Below are 18,669 nucleotides of genomic sequence, written 5' to 3'. Positions count from 1 at the left end.
TATCAGGTGATACATCATTGTGGTTTTGATTTGCATTCCCTGATAATTAGTCATATTACACATCTTTATATGTCTGGCCATCTGTCTTTTTTGAATAAATGTCTATTCAGGTCCTCTGCTCATTTTTTAATTGGATTATTATTATTATTTTTTAGTGTTGGGTTATATAAATTCTTGACATATTTTAGGCATAAACCCCTTATTGGATATATCGTTTGCAAATATCTTCTCCCATTCAGTATGTTGTCTTTTTAATTTGTTGATGGTTTCCTTTGTATTTACCCAAAGAAAATGAAAACATTAATTTAAAAAAATATATGTACCCTTTATGCTTTTTGCAGCATTATGTACAATAGCCAAGATATAAAAGAAACCTAAGTGTCCATGGATACAGGGGTGGTGATACATACACAAATACACATGTGCATGCATTTGTGCACATATTCACTAGAATATTAAGCAGCCATTAAAAAGGATGAGATCTTGACATCTTTGCCAATGTGGATAGACCTAGAGGGTACTATGCTAAGTAAAATAAGTTAGACTGGGAAAGACAATATCCTATGATTTCATTCATGTGTGGAACCTAATAAAAATGAATAAACAAGGAGGAGTATCTGACCTATAAATACAGAGACAAAGTGATGGCTGCCAGAGGGAAGGGAGGTGGGAGGGATCAAAAAAATGAGTGAAGAGGAGTGGGAGATACAGGCTTCTAGTTATGGAGTAAGTCATAGGGATAAAATGCACAGAAGAAATATAATCAATGATACTGTGATAGTGCTGTTTGGTGACAGGTGGTAGCTACATTCGTGGTGAGCACAGCATGATATATAAAGGAGTTGAATCACAATGTTGTATACCTGAAACTACAGTAACATGCATGGTATGTCAAAAAATTTTTTAAAAATTTTATTACCCTAGAAGATACCCAGATAATAGAACTTGTTCTCAAGAAGTATGTTGTTAAATGTTTAATTGAAAAGCAAAGTATGAAGAAAAGCAGCTAAAAACCATTCAGCTATGATTTTATACTTTGTGGAGCATCATTTTTTTTTCTTTCCCATGGTGTGTTATTTCTTAATCCAGATTTTTCTCGAGGATTACAGTTTCCCACAGAAATGTTGTTCTGTGAGCAACGTCTGCTATTTTTGTTATGTTTTGCTTTTATCATAGAATTGGAAGATTAATAGTCAGAATTTCACTTAGGCAGTAAGATGACCCCACACAAGCATTCAAGTGGGAGCAGTCCTGCTTCACATTGGCTGGGTTGACAAGCAGTGTGCACATCTGCCTTCTGCTCAGGTCATGATCTCTGGGTCTTGGGATCGGCACCATGGTGGGTCACCATGGTCAGTCGGGCTCTTGGCTCAGCAGGAAGTCTGCTTCTCCCTCTCCCTCTGCCTCTCTCCCCTGCTCATGGTCTCTTGCTCTCTGTCTCAAATAAATTTTTTTAAAAAGAATAAACAGCTTTATTAAAAATTTTAGAATTCATACTGTACAATGTTTTTAGGTCAATCAACTTGAATGCAACCAATTTATTACAAATCAAACTGGAGTTATGCAGAATTTATGAATGTACATTTAATTTTCTGATGAAAGATCTGTGATTTTCCTCAGAAGAGTTTAGGTCTTGCCAAATAGTTGAAAACATTTCTTAGAGAAAATGTGAGCTAAATCCTCCCACAAACCTATATTTTAAGACTTAGGTTTAGAGTATGACCACTTCAGGTGTGATAGGGAAGAAAGGAGAACCTACTGTGCCATGCCTGGTCAGTCTAACCAGCTCTTCACAGCCTCCCTCCCAACCAGCTCTGTCCTTGGCTCTCTTTTACTCTGCCCTCATTTAAACTGCTGGCTTCTTTGACTCCTTCAAAGGTGTTAGGTCTCTGACTTTCTAATCTTGTACTCCCCAACTAAACTGCCCCTGCCTGGCAGTCTTGCTAGAGCACCATATCTTCAGGGCTTGTCACTGTCTGTCCCCTTGCTTATTAGAATCTTTGAAATAACTGCCTTTTATCTGGAACTCCCACCGTCTTTGCCCTCTGAAACTTGAGCCCCCTTCAGAATTTCCCTGATTATGACCTTTCCTTGGTTCTTGAGTACTATCTGTGAAATGGACTGACTGTAGCATTTTATTTATTTATTTATTTATTTATTTATTTATTTATTTATTTATTTATTTTGATTAACTGGGTTGGGAAGGGTGACTACATTCTTGACCTGGTCTCCCCACAGCCCTGGGAAGTTGCTGTTCCTATATACCAAGTGATAAGTGTAGATGTAGGCAATATCCTAGTTACTTGCCAAGAGCAAGCTTTTATGTAGCAGTAGGAACACACAGCGAAGGAGAATGATGATGACCGGAGTGACTATTTTGACCAGCAATAATTGGAGAGATTCTAGTATTGACTGATTAATTTTAATCAACAAATAGATAAGGATGTCCTAGGAAGAAAGCTAGGCACATGAGATATGTCACTGAACAAAATAGAGACAGTCATTTGTCTTATGTAACTTAGTTCATTTTAGCAAGGAAAAAAGAGTATTTAACTTGCAGACAGGTGAAATAATGGAGAGTGTTGTAGGAGACGGTAGGACACTGAGGTCTGGTCATCTTCCGGGAGGTTGTAAGGCTCTCGTGTCATGAGGTTGGACTTCACACTCTCTGAGGTGTTTTTTTAGTCCTAAAGTTTACTTTTTGTGGGTTAAAAATATTAAATGCAAATTTTTTATCTAGGTATTAAAATAGGTCTAGGCCTAGGAAAGATTGTTTGAACTATTCCAAACATGTTGAACCTACTAGACTACAGAAACATGATTTTTCCATTAACTTTTTCTTTTGGTTTGTTATGTTTTCTTTTGTTTTTCTTATTTAGAAATAATTTATGTACATGGACCTTTTTGCTGTGAACATTCAGATCACTCAATCTCTTTGCATTATTATGGCAGATCTATAAGGAAATATAATTTATTTTTACAAGGATCATAGAAGAAAGAAGAGTTTAAACAATTTTTGAGAATTTTTACCCAACACATGTTAGAAATGATAAAGGACATGTCTGGGAAGGAGAACATTTGTCACTCTGGAGAGCACATGCAAAAACTGGGAATATGTAATGGGAGGAACAGTTGCATTGGCAGAATTTCTGGTTTCTTATCTCAAACATGTTTAAAGAGTGCCTCCTGGCCTTGTCAACCATGGTTCATGGATTCCCCAGGGCTGTTGCCGCCATGATGATGGTCTCTGCTCACAAGACTTCCTGCTGCCACTGTCAGTCACCTATATGGTTTCCCACTGCCTCTCTGTCCTCCACGCCCTTGCTGGCAGTAGTGTGATTTTCCTGCATTCATACAGTAGTTGTTTTCGGGGCATTTCCCATGACCTGAGAGGTGGGGTGATGCCCCAGGAAAAGTCGTGCCTCGGTTTACCCTTTAAGAAGCCTAGATCACACTAAAAAGTAGACTAAAATTGTCTAAATTGCCATTCGAAGTAAATTTACAAATATGAAATATTTGTCTTTGTTTGAAAGCAGAATTTGGTCCACTGATCTGTATTTAGTTTCTCCTTACTTGCCTAAGGATTTAATGATTGAAGATGACCAGAAGGTTTTAGAGAAATAGTGGTGCTGCCCACCATTCTCAGTCACTCATGGAGGATAGCCGTAGGAGAAAAGAAGAATCATCATCTGATAGGAAATGCAGTCTTTTCATTTCCATACACAATCCTGAGGAGATATTCTTTTATATGTATTAGATTTGTTTGTCTGCAAATACCAGGGTTTAGTATTTTATTCTTTCACAGTATTAAAATAAAACCACCTATAAAAGCTCCTTGTCATTTTTTTTCTTCTTCCTATAACATTAGTGAGCATTATGTTTTCTTTCTAAGGTTGTGATAAGAAGATTATCATAATATTAGGTGCCACTTTAATAAACCTCCAGGTTATTTCTATATTAAGATCTCTGCTCCCATTTCTAAAGCATTGAACCATCTGAAATGCATAGTTTTATATTTTAAAATATTCACTTGAGAGGCACTTGGGTGGCTCAGTCAGTTAGACATCTGCCTTCAGCTCAGATCACCATCTCAGGGTCCTGGGATTGAGTCTCGCATCAGGCTCCCTGCTCAGCAGAAAGTCTGCTTCTCCCTCTCCCTCTACTTGTGTTCACTGGCTCGCTCTCTGTCAAATAAATAAAATATTTTTAAAAATTAAAATTTAAAAATAAAATGTTCATTTGAGTTATCTGCTAATTTTAAATCATTATTTTATTAGCATTTTTAAAAAATATTTTCTAGTATATTAGAAGTGTCCATATGTCACATATGGATAAATTCTTTGACCTATATCAGAGAGTTGTGTAGATTTTCTATTCAATATATGGCTTCACATCTATTACCTGTTACTGATTTTATTTTGTATTTTTGGTAGCATGAAATTATTAAATTAAAGCAATCATAGAAGGATTGCTAGAAGTTCATTGCTAGAAAATGATGTATCGGGATACCTGGGTGGCATATATATATATATAATATATATACATATATTATAATATATATATATATATCCATTCATTTAACAGAAATTTACTGAATCATCTACTTTGTGTCAGAGTAGTTCTAGGCACTGAACATATAGAATTCCAAAAGAAATGTCTTTGCCCTCACTGAACAAAGGAGGGATAGAGGGAAGACAAACAATGAAATAATAAATTAGCACATTAAAAAATAAATAAATAAATTACCACATTATAGGAACACCCGGGTGGCTCAGTGGTTGAGCGCCTGCCTTCGGCCCAGGGCATGATCTTGGAGACCCGAGATCGAATCTTGCGTTGGGCTCCCTGCATGGAGCCTGCTTCTCCCTCTTCCTGTGTCTCTGCCTCTCTCTCTCTCTCTCTCTCTCTGTCACTCATGAATAAATAAAGTCTTAAAAAATTTTTAAAAATAAAATAAATTAGCACATTATAGATTATGTCTGAGGTCATAAGTAATATGGAGAAAACAAAAAATCAGTGTAGGGACAGGTGAGTGTAAGGAGGGTGCTGAACTTTCTGATAGCATCTCACGGGGTAGGGCTGTGCAGGCAGAGGACACCTCTGTACGGGGAATCCCAATGAATGTTATTGTAGAACTGAAAGAGAAACATACTTAAGTATTTATGGAGCAATAAAGAGATAAAATACTAAGCTTTCAACCCAGAGGAAATACCTGGGGAGTTGAAGTGTATGCACCCAGAATTCATGCAAATCTTGTGTATTTGGGATTGAATTTAACACATGATTATCTGGACCAAGTGCCTCACACCTCAACCCTCTGTGCTTATTCTATTTGAATATATTGCATTTTATAAATCATTCACAAACCTGGGATTAGTAGTATTTTCTTTTCTTTTTAATTGTGGCATAAAACAGAAAGGAAAGTTCCAGGAAATGGAATCACTTAGTTGTGGTTTTTGTGCTATGAGATTTCGTTAGAATTCTATCCTTCTACAGAAGTGCTTTAGGGGTTCCAGGAATGTACGATTTAAAGTATTTTAACTATTTAATTTTTTTTAAGATTTTATTTATTTATTCATGAGAGACACGGAAGCAGAGACACAGGCAGAGGGAGAAGCAGGCTCCATGCAGGGAGTCCGATGTGGGACTCCATCCCAGGTCTCCAGGATCACACCCTGGGCCGAAAGCGGCGCTAAATCACTGAGCCACCAGGGCTGCCCTGTTTTAACTATTTAAAACTACATTAAATAACAGGAATATTTAAGTATACCAAGTTTTAGTCTTGGAGACTGCCTGAAGATTAATTTTGTATTGTTGGTTCTATTCATTTTTACACAGAACTCAGATAAAACTTATAGTAACCTATCTATACATTTGTTTGAACTTCTTATGAATTTGTCATACTAGTAAAGTTTTGGCTAGTAATTTTTTTTGGAAAGGTTGATTACATATTTGATCACAACATATGCAAGAGTTGGTTTATTGTGTGTTTGACTGTTTCTTGTTAAAAGAAACTTATATTTGCATTTGTTGTGTATTTAGTGATTCAATTGTGAAAGAAACATTTGTAAATATGTCTCTCTTAAATTTCTGAGTCATTTTAATCAAGAGGCTTTGAATTTGCAAGGAAGTCTATAAAACAAACAAATAACAAACCTACCAAAACAATGTTTTATCTTTTGTATTTTGTTTTCTATGTGAGCTATTATGGGTCTATGAAAGAAAAATCCAGAAATGAATCTGATTCTGAGACTTGATGTAAGACTACAGATATCTTCCATTAACACCTGTTGCAAATTTTATGTTAATCGGAACAGCTTCTTTGTTCTCATTTGTTGACTTTATAATGAGATGGGTAATAATTTTTAACTTTGAGAGTAAATTTTTACTAGTAAAACACATCAGAGTTTGTTTATAGATAATAGAAACCAATCTAAGCTAGTTTAAACAAAGAGAAATGATATATTGGGCAACTTAAAAATTATTGAAAGGGCTGGAGAGGTCAGCTGTAGGCAGAGTGACCAAGAAAATCTCCAGGCTCCAGAATTTTAGCTCTTCCACTGGGATTGGCAAAGCTTCTCCCTTGGCTTCAGGAATCCCAGGGAGACAGAAGTCTGGCAGCCATAGATCACATTATCTCTGCTTTGATCTTTCCAGAAAGAGGGGGAACCTCACACTTTCTTTCTTCCCACTTAACTCAGTTCTGGACTTAGTCTCACATTCATAGTATATGTGGTCAGGTGCAAGGAAATTTGACGATGTTGTTTTTAACTTCCAGGACAGGAAGGAGATCTTATAGCCAGTTGGAATTGATATTAAGCCAGTTACAATATCTGCTACTATATTTCTTTTAATCTATTTAATATATTGGTTTATTCCATATGAGAATTGATTTGAAAATAAAAACGTGCCCTGTTAGAAAAAGTTTGGAAACTATTGGAAGCTCCAAAATTTAGATCATGATACTCAGTACCAAAAATCACAGATCTGGTGTGCCTGGGTGGCTCACTTGGTTAAGCATCCATTTCTTGATCTCAGAATCATGAGTTCAAACCCTGCGTTGGGTTCCTTCACCCTGGGCCTGGAGCCTATTACAAGCAAATAAAGAAATAGATCTTCTGGTAACAAATCAATTGCTCTGTTGGATTTGAAACCTCAACAAACTGGTCACTGTTCTATCTGTGCTCCAGAACTATGGCCAGTTTGTTTAGAGACCTCAAGTATATTGGCCCAGGATCTTAGTAGAGAGGAAAACTATGTAATCATTTATCTCAGATAAATAATGGTATAATTTATTTTTAAGTTCTGGATACTTAATACTATGGCTATTCTCAGTTAATTTTTATAATGTTAATTGAAAGGCATCATAATATTGGTCTTTAATGCATTTTAATTCAAGAATAAGATTTGTCTCTGTTCAGTGGTTATTTTCTCAAATTTTCCAAAATAACATTCTAAAAAATTATTTCTTCTTGGCTATCCTTGTTCAACCAATTTGTACTTGGTACGATTCTGGAATTATTCCACAATCAGCTCTTTTACCAATTACCAGGAAAACACGGTTATAGTGCTTTTTAACTCAACAAACTTTTCTGAAGATAAATGTTTAACTCACTTTTATAAATGATTTTGATGAAGGGATGCTAAAGAGTAATGAATTTCATGATGATTCTTTAGCATTTTCTAAATACAGTAATAAGATTGACTTGATTATATAAAAGAATCTATAATTTTATATGATCTCATCTTGCTCATGGATTACATTTCCTACTCATCATAGAAAATGTATAATCTTAGCAATTAAAGGTTTCAGTCACTTCTACTCTAATATTTACTTTGTTTTTGTTTTTGTTTGCATTAACTTGGTGTTTCTTGGACTCTTGGTGTTTTGCATACTTGGTCTTAGATAAATACCTAGGACAAGGATTTCAGAAGGTGCCAAACTGTTTTCCAAAGTGTTTATTTAAGAGTTCTAGTCTTGGACAGCTTCTTCCAAATTCCTTTCTTCTATCAGACAGTTAGGTACTTAGGGACACTTAGAAAACATTCTGGTAGTGATGGTGAGTAGCCTTTGGCCTTTTCATGTTCTCTTCTGGATTCTGTTGAACCTACTGCTCAGGCTAACATGACTCGGAGCCTTTTCATTCATGATGGATGTGAGACAGGGGCTCTCACCCGTCTGTCAGAGCTCTAAATGGACTCTAGCTGGTGCTGCCTGAGCCGGTCTTACATGAAACTCTCACTGAACCCCTGACAGCCTATTGCTAGAGCAGCTTCATTTGATTCATTTCAAGTAAACTTTTGTGGTGTGGTGGTGTGAGGGAAGGGTTGAATTTTGGTTTTGATTTTTTTTCTGTATAAATATCCATTTATTCCAACACCATTTGTTAGAAAGATAATCCCTTCTCCAGTGAATAACTTTGGTACTTTTGTTGAAAAATCACATATATGCATACGTCTATTCCTGGATTCTCTATTTCGGCTCACCGACTGTCTGTCGTTACGTTGGTACCATCAAGGTATTTTATTTTTGTTTCAGCTCTGTTGAGGTATAATTGACAAATAAAATCATGTATAAAGTATAGAACATTAATATCCCTTACCATCAGGGAAATGCAAATAGAAAACTACAGTGTTATTTTACCTCATACCTGTGAAGATGCCTGTCATCAAATAGACAAGGGACTAGTGCTGCTGGGACATGCAGAGAAGTCCCACCAGCTTTGATTGATGTCACTGTAGAGACTTTTGGAATGAAGTGCAACTTCTACAACCTCTGTAGTTTTCAGAATTGACTTGGCTTTTCTGGGTCATTTGTATTATATAAACAGTATGCTTCTCTATTTGGTACTTGGATTTTTCTGATCATGCATCTTATGACCTTACTAAATTCACTTACTTACATTCCTATCGGGTTTTTGGTAAATTCCTTAGGACTTCCAACCCGAGCTATCATATGAATAAAGAGTGTTATTTTTTCTGTCTAATCCAATCTATACCATACATACAATATTGACATTATATGTAATATAAATTTTATTTAACTTGTAAGTTTATATGTGTGTGTCTATCTAGATACATGCAGCCCCACACACTCTTTTTTGTCTTATTTTGCTGGCTAGAACCTCTAGTATGATGTTGCATAGGAATGGTGAAGTAAATATTCTTACTTACTTCCATATCTTAAGGGGAAGCATTTCATCTTTCACCATCAGGTATGGCGGCAGCTGTAGGCTTCTCATAGATGCCCTTAAATTCCTATTTCCCTGTGAGCTTTTATCCTGAATAAGCGTTGAAGTTCTTTTCAGATGTTTTATCTCTGGGATTACAGTGTGGAACTGCCGCATGCTGACCAGTGTCTAAAAGCTTTTGTTTCATGTATTTTGTCTGGTTTTCTACTTATGACTGGAAGACAGTTTCTGTAGCAGTTAATCCTTCATGAGCAAAAGTGGCATAGTATTTTCATACTGTAGCGAATATTATCCATATCAAACTTCAGACAAAGGGAAAGTAAGCATTCGGTGATTCAGCTGTAAACTGCTATTACTTTCAAATTAAAAATCTTTTAATACAGAATTATCTAGAAGTCATACTTTTCATAAGCGATACTAGAAATGTTGAAGGAGTAGGATTGTGGTAACAAGAAAGAGCCAATTTGTTGAAAATTGTGGATGATTAAATTCATTTTTCATTTTGAGTATTTTGTGTTAATGCCTCAGGAACACTAGCGTCTGCCTGGTTTGTTTTACTCCTTGGGCTGGTATCACTACTAAAGAAGACCTGTGTGCAACATAAATGAACACATTGGTAGAGGATAAGCAGTTCTCTGGTGTAAGTGTATCTCATACCGGGCCACCCTCACTCACTCTCTGTGCTGAGACCACGTGGCTCCCTTTGGCCCCAGCAGACCCTGTCCCCAAACAGGCTTCCTGTGCTGCCAGCCGGCTGCTCTGAAGCAGAAGAAAACCACTCACAATCCTTACCTTTCTTCAGGCATTGAGAATTTTTATTTTTTAATAAAGTGAGACTCTTCAAAAGTCTTGCCGTTTTCCTTATATGGACAAACTAAAAAGAAATGGCGGAATTCTAAACTCCCTCTGTCTACTGCAGGGTGGGTGGAATGAACACGAAGCAACTTGGTAGAAACTTAATAAAGTCCTTTATCTTTTCCTTTGAACAGCTTTCGAGTAGAAGTCCAAAAATGTGAAAATGAAGTTGGTAGGAAGTAGGCTATGGCAGACCCAAGAATCACTTGAACCTTAGTTTTAAAAATGGAGTTTTGCAGACAGCTAAAAACTTTAGCAACACATTTCCAACTTATTTATTAATATTGTGATTGCAATTCAAAATATGATTGAGTCAGCAAAGTTTAAACCTTTTTCTGAGTTTTTGAGGTTTATCATCTATTTAGTGCCAGGATTTTGTACAATTTTCAGTTTTCAGTTCTGATCTCTGTTGACATATGTATATTGTGTGGAATCTCATGTACTCCAGAGAATCTTGGGAGTAGGGAAGTGAGCAGTACAGCTGGGACAGTTTCCATCCTCAGAAAACTCCCAGACTGTATAGACTTTGATACTAAGCCCTATCATTTTTATAAATAAGACAGGTAAGCTTTTGGATTTCTCATTTACCCACTTCCTCAATATTGAGGCAACAAAATAAAAAGCATTCCTAAAATGCATAAACATTGTAAGAGTTTTAGGAAAGGTCAATAATTCTTTATTTATAATTTCTAAAATTTCTTAGTAGCTTACAGCTTCTTAGCCACCTGAAACTATGAATTTTGGAAGGCATTATTTAGTACAGATTTCCCATGTTAAGACTGTATAATTTCCCAAATGTTAACAGAGTTTACATTTAATAACTTCAGTTTCTCCTGTCAGGGTGATAGAATTGTTCATATATTTTAATAGCCCAGATAGTATCAATTGAGAAATTAAAATCAACTTAAAACATTACTGCATATTAGCCTATCTGGGATGGGTTCACTCAGATTTCTCTGATGGTGAACTTTAAAGTCAGTTCAATTTACTCACAAGCATGTTGCCAATCCAGATAATGATTAGGACACAAAAGTTCAGTCATGGACTCAACACAGTTCTTGGTCACTTAGAACTATTAAGTTCTATACTATGTACAAAAGAATGAAAAAAACGTGGTGGTTGTGTCACGATACCTTTCTTGAGCTTTGCTTCTGCGGCCTCGATAAGTGAAATCGGACATATGTATATTATTTTCTTTTTTAAAATAGTTTATTTATTTATTAGGGACAGAGAGAGACAGAGAGACAGAGGCAGAGACACAGGCAGAGGGAGAAGCAGGCTCCATGCAGGGAGCCTGATGTGGGACTCGATCCCGGGTCTCCAGGATCACACCCTGGGCTGAAGGCGGCGCTAAACCACTGAACCACCCGGGCTACCCTATTTTCTGTTAGCTATAAGAGAGGAACTCTATTATCTTATATGTATAGCTCTTATTTACCGTACATATTCCTAATCCTCATATCTACAAAATAAAATATAAGGAAACTACTTTGTAAATTATTACATTTTATATGTATAGAAAAACACCTGTACTTCTCAGTATACCATTTTAAGCCTGATGGCTTTTAATTTATAGAATTGGAAAGCTTCGTGGACTAACTCTCACTAGGAACGGTCTCGTTCTATTTAGGTAGAATTAAGTACAAAAGAATACAATAGCATATGCTAGAAAACATGATTTTCTGAGTTATTAAAAATCATTATAGTCCTTCAAGGAAAAAATAACAACTTTTCCTTTCTTATGCTACAGCTTGTGGACTTAGATATTCCTCTCCCCCTTTGTTTTTTTGACCAGGAATATTACAAGTATATAGTTCTTTATACCTTTCAATTAGCCAGAAATGTATAGTTTATTTCATGTTTCCTCATTAGTGACTCTGCAAAGTAGAGGGTTTATTGGCACAAACTAGCTAACCTGGTGCTTAAGTTCTTGATTACGTGGCTTATGTTGTTCCATTTCTGCCCCGCATTTACTGTTAAAAAATTAAGAGAGAAAGCAATGTGATTGGTGTCCTTATGAGTCACACTAAGAAGTTACAGACCACGGGCAAAAGCGATGATCCTCTAGTGTTTTACCACTCTGGTGACGTCTGAAGAAAAATACCCTGCATGCAGAAGCATTCTTATCTGTATCTTAATCATTCAAGAATCATTTTTTGGAATGCCTTTTTTCTTCAGTAATGGGAAAGAAATATTAGATGTCTCTTGTCTTCAAGAACTTTTATTCAATCAAGATGTTAAGTCACCCACGTGTGTCTAGCTATCAACAGAAGGCAGAATGTAATTCAGATTGAACGGGGAGAGACATGGGCACAATGCAAGCTGAGACTTTGACAAGAAACAGCAGGGATGCTCAGGTCTCAGGGTCTTTGCTCAGGCTGATCCCTCTGGTTAGAAGACACTTTCCTCAGGTAGCTGTTTTTGTAGCTCAACACCTGGAGGAGGCCCACTCTGCCCACTCCTTCCTGCTTTCTGGCCCCCTACCTCCCCCACTCCCCCTAACCTGCTCTCCAGCCCACTCCCCCTAACCTGTTCTCCAGTGCTTCTTAACGTGTGCCCCTTTGTTTCCCACTTTAAAGCATTGAGCCCTGAGAACTTCCTGCATAATTTAGTGTTTTATCATGTTTACGGACACCCTTCTGCCTTTAAAATAAAGCTTCATGAGGACAGGATTATTTTCTTTTTCTTTTGGTCTGAGATATATTGTAGGCACCTAGAGTAGTGCCAGGCTTTTAGTAGATACTCAGTAATTACTGTTTGAAGATACGAAGATTTTGAGTTAAGAGTTAGCAAAACATGCTTGGAACTCTCTAGTAAGACTAGTCTTACTGGAGTGGGAAGGGAGTCCCATGTGCTGTATACTCCAGTTGGAAAAACAGAGCAGAACCAAACTGTGAGGACTTAAATCCTTAGCAAAGGAATTTGTTTATTTTTTGGTAGGAATGGAAGAACTTTCTGGAGCTTTTAAGTAACAGTGTGTTAAATTAGTGTTATAAAAGTAATGTTCTAGTAACATCTTGTTAACATTCCTTCATGCTTTTTTGAGGTAACAAGAAAGTTCGACCTCCTAAAGTTTTTAGTTCGACCTCCTAAAATCAGCTAAATAAATAGGTAAATTAACTCTCACATATGTAGGAGCCCCTAGGTGGACCAGGCTTCTAGGTCGGCTGATTTCAGGCTGACTCCCCTCATGATTGATACGCTAGGGCCAGTCATTATGCTTGTGGTTCTCTCAGAGCCATGAAATTTAAGTTCTTCCCTTCAAACTGATTGGGCCAACTGAGACATTTATTCAGTATCTGACATGTATTACATGTCTGATGACTATTTGGGGATTGAATCATTAAGAGTGCATTGTAAGAAGACAGCTGTCTTTAGACAAGCTCCACAGCTCCTGCAGAATGCAGGAATGGTTGGAAGAGGCTGAACAGAGCCATGCCAGCTCCTAGGAGATAGAAGTACAATTGACCCTTGAACAGAACACCATGGCACTTAGGGGTGCTGACCTGTCCCCCACCACAGTCAAAAATCTACATGTAACCTTTGACTCCCCCAAACTTATCTACTAATAGCCTCCTGTTGACCAGAAAAAAAACCATACTAATAACATAAACAGTAGATTAACACATTTCGTATGTTAATGTATGTATGGTAGTCCTGCAATATGCCAGAGAACAGAAAATATTAAGAAAACTGTAAGAGAAAATACATTTACAGTACTGTAGTATATTTGTCAAAAAAAAACTCCATGTATAAGTGGATCCGTTCAGTTCAAACCCATTCATGTTGTTCAACAGTCAATTGTATGTTAAAAAATGCCTAGTTAGTTAATTTTCTTGGGAAATAAGTATTTTCCATAATGAGACAACAGATATGCTCCATTTAGGTATATTAGAACACCTGCAAAACCCTCAAAGTGAAGTGAGTGGACAGTTTTATGGGACAGAGACACAGTGAAGTCCTTCCTTTTTTCTTTGGAGGCACAGTATCAATATGTGACATCTTGAACTTCCCTTCTTATACTGCAGAATAAGCGCTGAAATTAAACTTGTCCATGGAAGATTTAGTAAAAGTGTATGTTAAACTTCAAGGAAATGATTGATCAATTTAAAAAGTAGAAGTTGTTCAAAACACATTCTTGGAACATAGAGTAATAATGCCACAAAACTAAACACAGAGCAAAGACCATGATAAGCAGCCATAGAACTTCAAATCAGCCATCAGAGTATAAATTCCTTTATGTTCTAACTATATTTGGATTCATTCCTGAAATCCCACTTCATATCAAAGCATGATCTAAAGTGATCACAAAAATAAAAGTACAAGAGGGTTCTGGGAAACAAACTAGGGGTGGTGGAAGGGGAGGAGGGCGGGGGGTGGGGGTGAATGGGTGACGGGCACTGAGGGGGGCACTTGATGGGATGAGCACTGGGTGTTATTCTGTATGTTGGTAAGTTGAACACCAATAAAAAATAAATTTATTAAAAAATAAAAAATAAATAAAGTACAAATATATGCACAGATTTAAAGATTTATAAGTACTTAATTTTGACTTAATATCCTGACAAAATAATTTGATTCTGAAAAACAATTTTTTCCATAAGGACATTTTCAAATTAACGGAGCAGAAAGATCATCCCATTCTCCTCATGTGGTTCATAAGTCCTTGCAAATCATCTAGTAATTCCAGGTTAAGAGCCCAGGGCTAAGAATGTCTCCTTCTAAGAACCCATGACTGAAATGTCTCTGTACTTCCAACACACAGTCAGGACTGGATTGTTGAAACCATATTTCACACAGCTCAGCAATGAAGTTTGCTTTAAAATGAAAGGTGTTGGGGATTATGGAAAAGTAAGAAATTGCCATGTATGCAAGATTTTGAATAATTCATGAGCATCAAATTAGTAACAAAAATGTTCACAACAGCAGACACTAATTTTTATGCAGCTTTAGAGGTTCAATTAACATTTGTTTATTCAACAAATATGTACTATGGAATCATTATATGCCAGGCATGTATCTCTATTCTCACGGAGCTCACATTCTGGTGGGATGAATAAACAAGAAAACAAAAACCAATTCCAGAGAGGAAATGTCTATGACTGTGAAAAAGAAATTTATTTAATAAGAGAAAAAAAAGAAGAAAACCTCTTCAATCTCAACATCATTTTAATAATTTTTTTAAAAGCCTTGGGAAGAACAACTCATGAGGAAAAAAATCCCTTGGAGGATTTCATAGGAGGTACACCTTCAATGTGTATAAATACGTACTGGTAGAGTTACCTTAATGCACACTCAAGCGTCAAGTTTTGAGAAACATCTCGCAAAACTAAAGGAAAAAACAAAGGGTACATGCATTTATAGACATCTGGACATTGAGATTCTTTTTCCCGTGATCCAGCATTCAGATCTGAGGAAGACTGTGAAAGTGGGAGGTCCCTAAGTGCCACAGCCCTGAGTACCATTCACTCCTGATAGTAAACCTTTTCGCACAATTGCTGCTTTTCCTTATGTGCTTCTTCATCCACTGGGACATCTGACCATGCTCACTGCATTTCTTAGAGAAAAGTTAAGAACATATAAACCTCTGTAACTTTAGAATCTGTTAATACATTTGTTGTAGTGACTAAATCACATAGTCCCCCCTCTGGGGGTGTTTGGAAAGGGTGAAGCGTTGGGAATTGAGTAGATGAAATTCTGCTGTGATGTGACTTCAGTGTGGAGGGCAGAGTTAAGTGCTTTTCCTCTGACATGCTTAGGGACATTCTGAGGGGTCAGATGCAGTGCTGAAGTCACTAGGGAGCAATCAGATGAACATATTTAAGCAAGCGTGTATTAATACAGTCATGCCAAACAATAGGGACTATTTATTGAGCATCTACTATCCAGTAGTCCCAAGCTTGGTAATTTTGGAAAGGCTCCAGGCAAAGTCATTTACACAGCCAGTTTTGAAATCTAGTTTCCTTTAGGTTCTGGAGCCTCTGAGGGACAGGACAGATGTATGCGTGTGTGTGCATGTGAATGTGCATGTGTTTGCGTGCACGTATGTGCATGTGTGTGTGTGTGTGTGTGTGTGTGTGTGGTGGTTGCCAGGGTGGATACTAGATCCAGCAACCAGTCTGGAGGCTGCTGGTTAAAATGTGACTTGGCACTAGACGTGGTGTTATGTGTAGAAATGGTGGCAGGCAGCAGATTGGAGAAAGATTAGAATAAAAGAAACAGGACTCAGCAGTTAATGCAGATATTGAAAGAGGAAGAAGAGTCACAGCCATTTGAACTTGTGGGACATGTTGTCAGTGTCGAGATAAATTAGATGGTGCTTTGGAGGAACACAGAACACATGAGGTCTGGAGGCATGTTCGGTGTGCGCTGATAGTGGTAGTCAGATAGGATTTGATTATTTGATTAGTGAAGGAGACACAGGATAGCACTAGCATTATATTAAAGGCTGCCTCCCGTTGAGGGCTCTGGAGAGGCCCAGTGCAGGTGCTGCCTGTAAAGGCCACATAAATATGCTTTGGTTCAAAACCAGTGACCAATGGTGGAGCCTTGGCCAGTTTTTTCTTGTACCCTGTTGGTCACATAAGCGTACTGTTTCATGTGGCCCGCCCCATAGCGAGATCTCCTTGGAGGGTCGACTTAGGCCAGGTGACATCCATCCATCAGTCTCGCTTTATGGGAGATGCTGCTAACAAGCTGCTACAGGCAGCCCCACCATGCCCAGGACTCACAGGTCAAAGCTGTCCTGCTGACAGGTGTCTTTCGTGCCTTGACCAGGCTGCCATGCAGGGACATGTCTTACTCCAGTAAATAAGAATTGCTGTAATTAACCCCAGCAGCACAGATGTTCATGGTCACTTGTGATATCCGTGTGGTTGTGTCATTTAGAATATTATTTGCAGATGTTCCCATTCAGAACTTCTGTGAATGGCCTGTGAATTGTTGTGGTATTTCGTTTGCTTCCAAATTTTATTTGTATATCTAACTCTATTATGTTTAACCTTTACTTGATAGAATTTTTTAAGCCAAATTCTTAGATTTTGTAAGAGAGAACATAGCAAAACAGCCTTCCAGTTTATTGAGAGTGAGTGATATAGTCTATATTTCAGAATTTACTCAAGAGTTTCTAATTGTGTTTTTCCTTTCCTTTTCCTTCCGCCAGATGAATCGGCTCCTAAGGAAGTCAGCCGGGTAAGTAATGTGAATATAATTTCTGCCACCACAGGATAGGAAATAAATACTTTCATACATTTTCTCATTGCTCTCACATGTTAAAGTATTAGAAAAATAATGGCAAACCCTGAGGGTCTGCTCCAGAGCATCACTCATTAGTACGAGCAGTCAGGACGGAGAGCCATTGCAAAGTGGAGGTGCCCAAAGTGAGCACAGCTAACAGCTGCCTTTTGTCTGGGCTGCACATGCTTATGGGGTGTTCTGAATGAGTTGCCAACGTTAGAAATTGAGAGACTGCATGTAAAGACTGGATTTCTGGCTTCTCTTGAAAAATTGTAGGAGAAGCCAAACACTGACACAAGCATTCCCAACATGGCATTGGGCTGCTCCAGCCAAGGAGCAGGAACCTCTGCCTCAGGCTCGCTCCCCCACTGAGCAGCTCTCCTCAGCCCCTGCCTTTGAGTTCCTGCATCTTGTTTGCAGGAGAACAAAAGGTGACTGCTTGTGTATTCAAAACATGACATTCCTCAGTACTTTTAGAAGTCTTAAATACACTGTTTTCATGTCCAAGAGAAATTACTTAGTGTTAACTTTTAAGAAAGACTTACCAAACTTAAAAGCTTATGGGGCATGAGTACTGAAAGCATTTATCAAACTGTGCTTAGTACTACAAAGTTAGAAATAATTACATATGAAAAATATTTGAATTGTATATTCTGTATACAATAAAGACCTTGAACATGGAATATTGAAAATAATCAGTTGGGATTGCATTTGATACAGTCTCAGGTAAGACATCACTATTAATAAAATATAAACTGAAGTAATGTTCATAGGATCACGTATACAGGTATATTCCTTGATTTTTGATTATCTGAACAACTCTGGAAGGACCAGGGCCATTGCTGGAGATTGGACAAAATTCCTTCTGTCCGTAGCAGCCTTTACAGATTCTTAAGGTTTCTGTAAATCTCAGAGTTTTACTGGAGACCTCCATTCTGAATGGAGCTCACACCCGAAAAATTTCCCAAGTCTGGGTGCTTCTGTGTGTATTGGGGGCCCAAGGGGGCAGCCTGGAAGCTTTGCAGCCACTGGGAGTACAGCAAAGACTAAAGAGGGGGTTCTAACAGGCACACTCAGGCAGAGTCACAAGATCCTGCAATGTTGCTATTAGCAGAGCAGCCATCTCGAATCTCTGAAGTAGCACCATGCACCTCACCAATCAGGGGTGGTGGGGGAGAAATCTACAATTTCTTCATCAATAGTCCCTTTTGTTCTTTCACCCAAAGTATAAGAGATGCCTAACCTCAATTTAACACTGACAATTCTGAAGAAATTTTAGATTTCAGTGTTGTTTTTGAGGGAGATGGTGAAAGGTATGCCCCCAAAGAGGTGGTTTTCACCAATCCACATGTTTTCCTGACATTTTGTTGTATTGACAACAAAGATT

At 37.6% G+C, this 18,669-nt stretch overlaps 1 protein-coding gene across 1 annotated transcript in view; it reads left to right on the top strand.

Moving 5' to 3' along the window:
• Positions 1 to 18,669, top strand: part of PDE10A (phosphodiesterase 10A) — a 298,350-nt gene that overhangs the window by 162,341 nt on the left and 117,340 nt on the right. The window contains exon 3 of the mRNA XM_025422715.2: positions 17,209 to 17,237. Coding sequence (XP_025278500.2) covers positions 17,209 to 17,237 — 29 coding nt within the window. The remainder of the gene's footprint in view (positions 1 to 17,208; positions 17,238 to 18,669) is intronic.

This window comes from Canis lupus, chromosome 1 (assembly GCF_003254725.2).
Source record: "Canis lupus dingo isolate Sandy chromosome 1, ASM325472v2, whole genome shotgun sequence".
NCBI lineage: Eukaryota > Metazoa > Chordata > Mammalia > Carnivora > Canidae > Canis > Canis lupus.
This window is presented reverse-complemented; position numbering and strand designations above follow the sequence as displayed.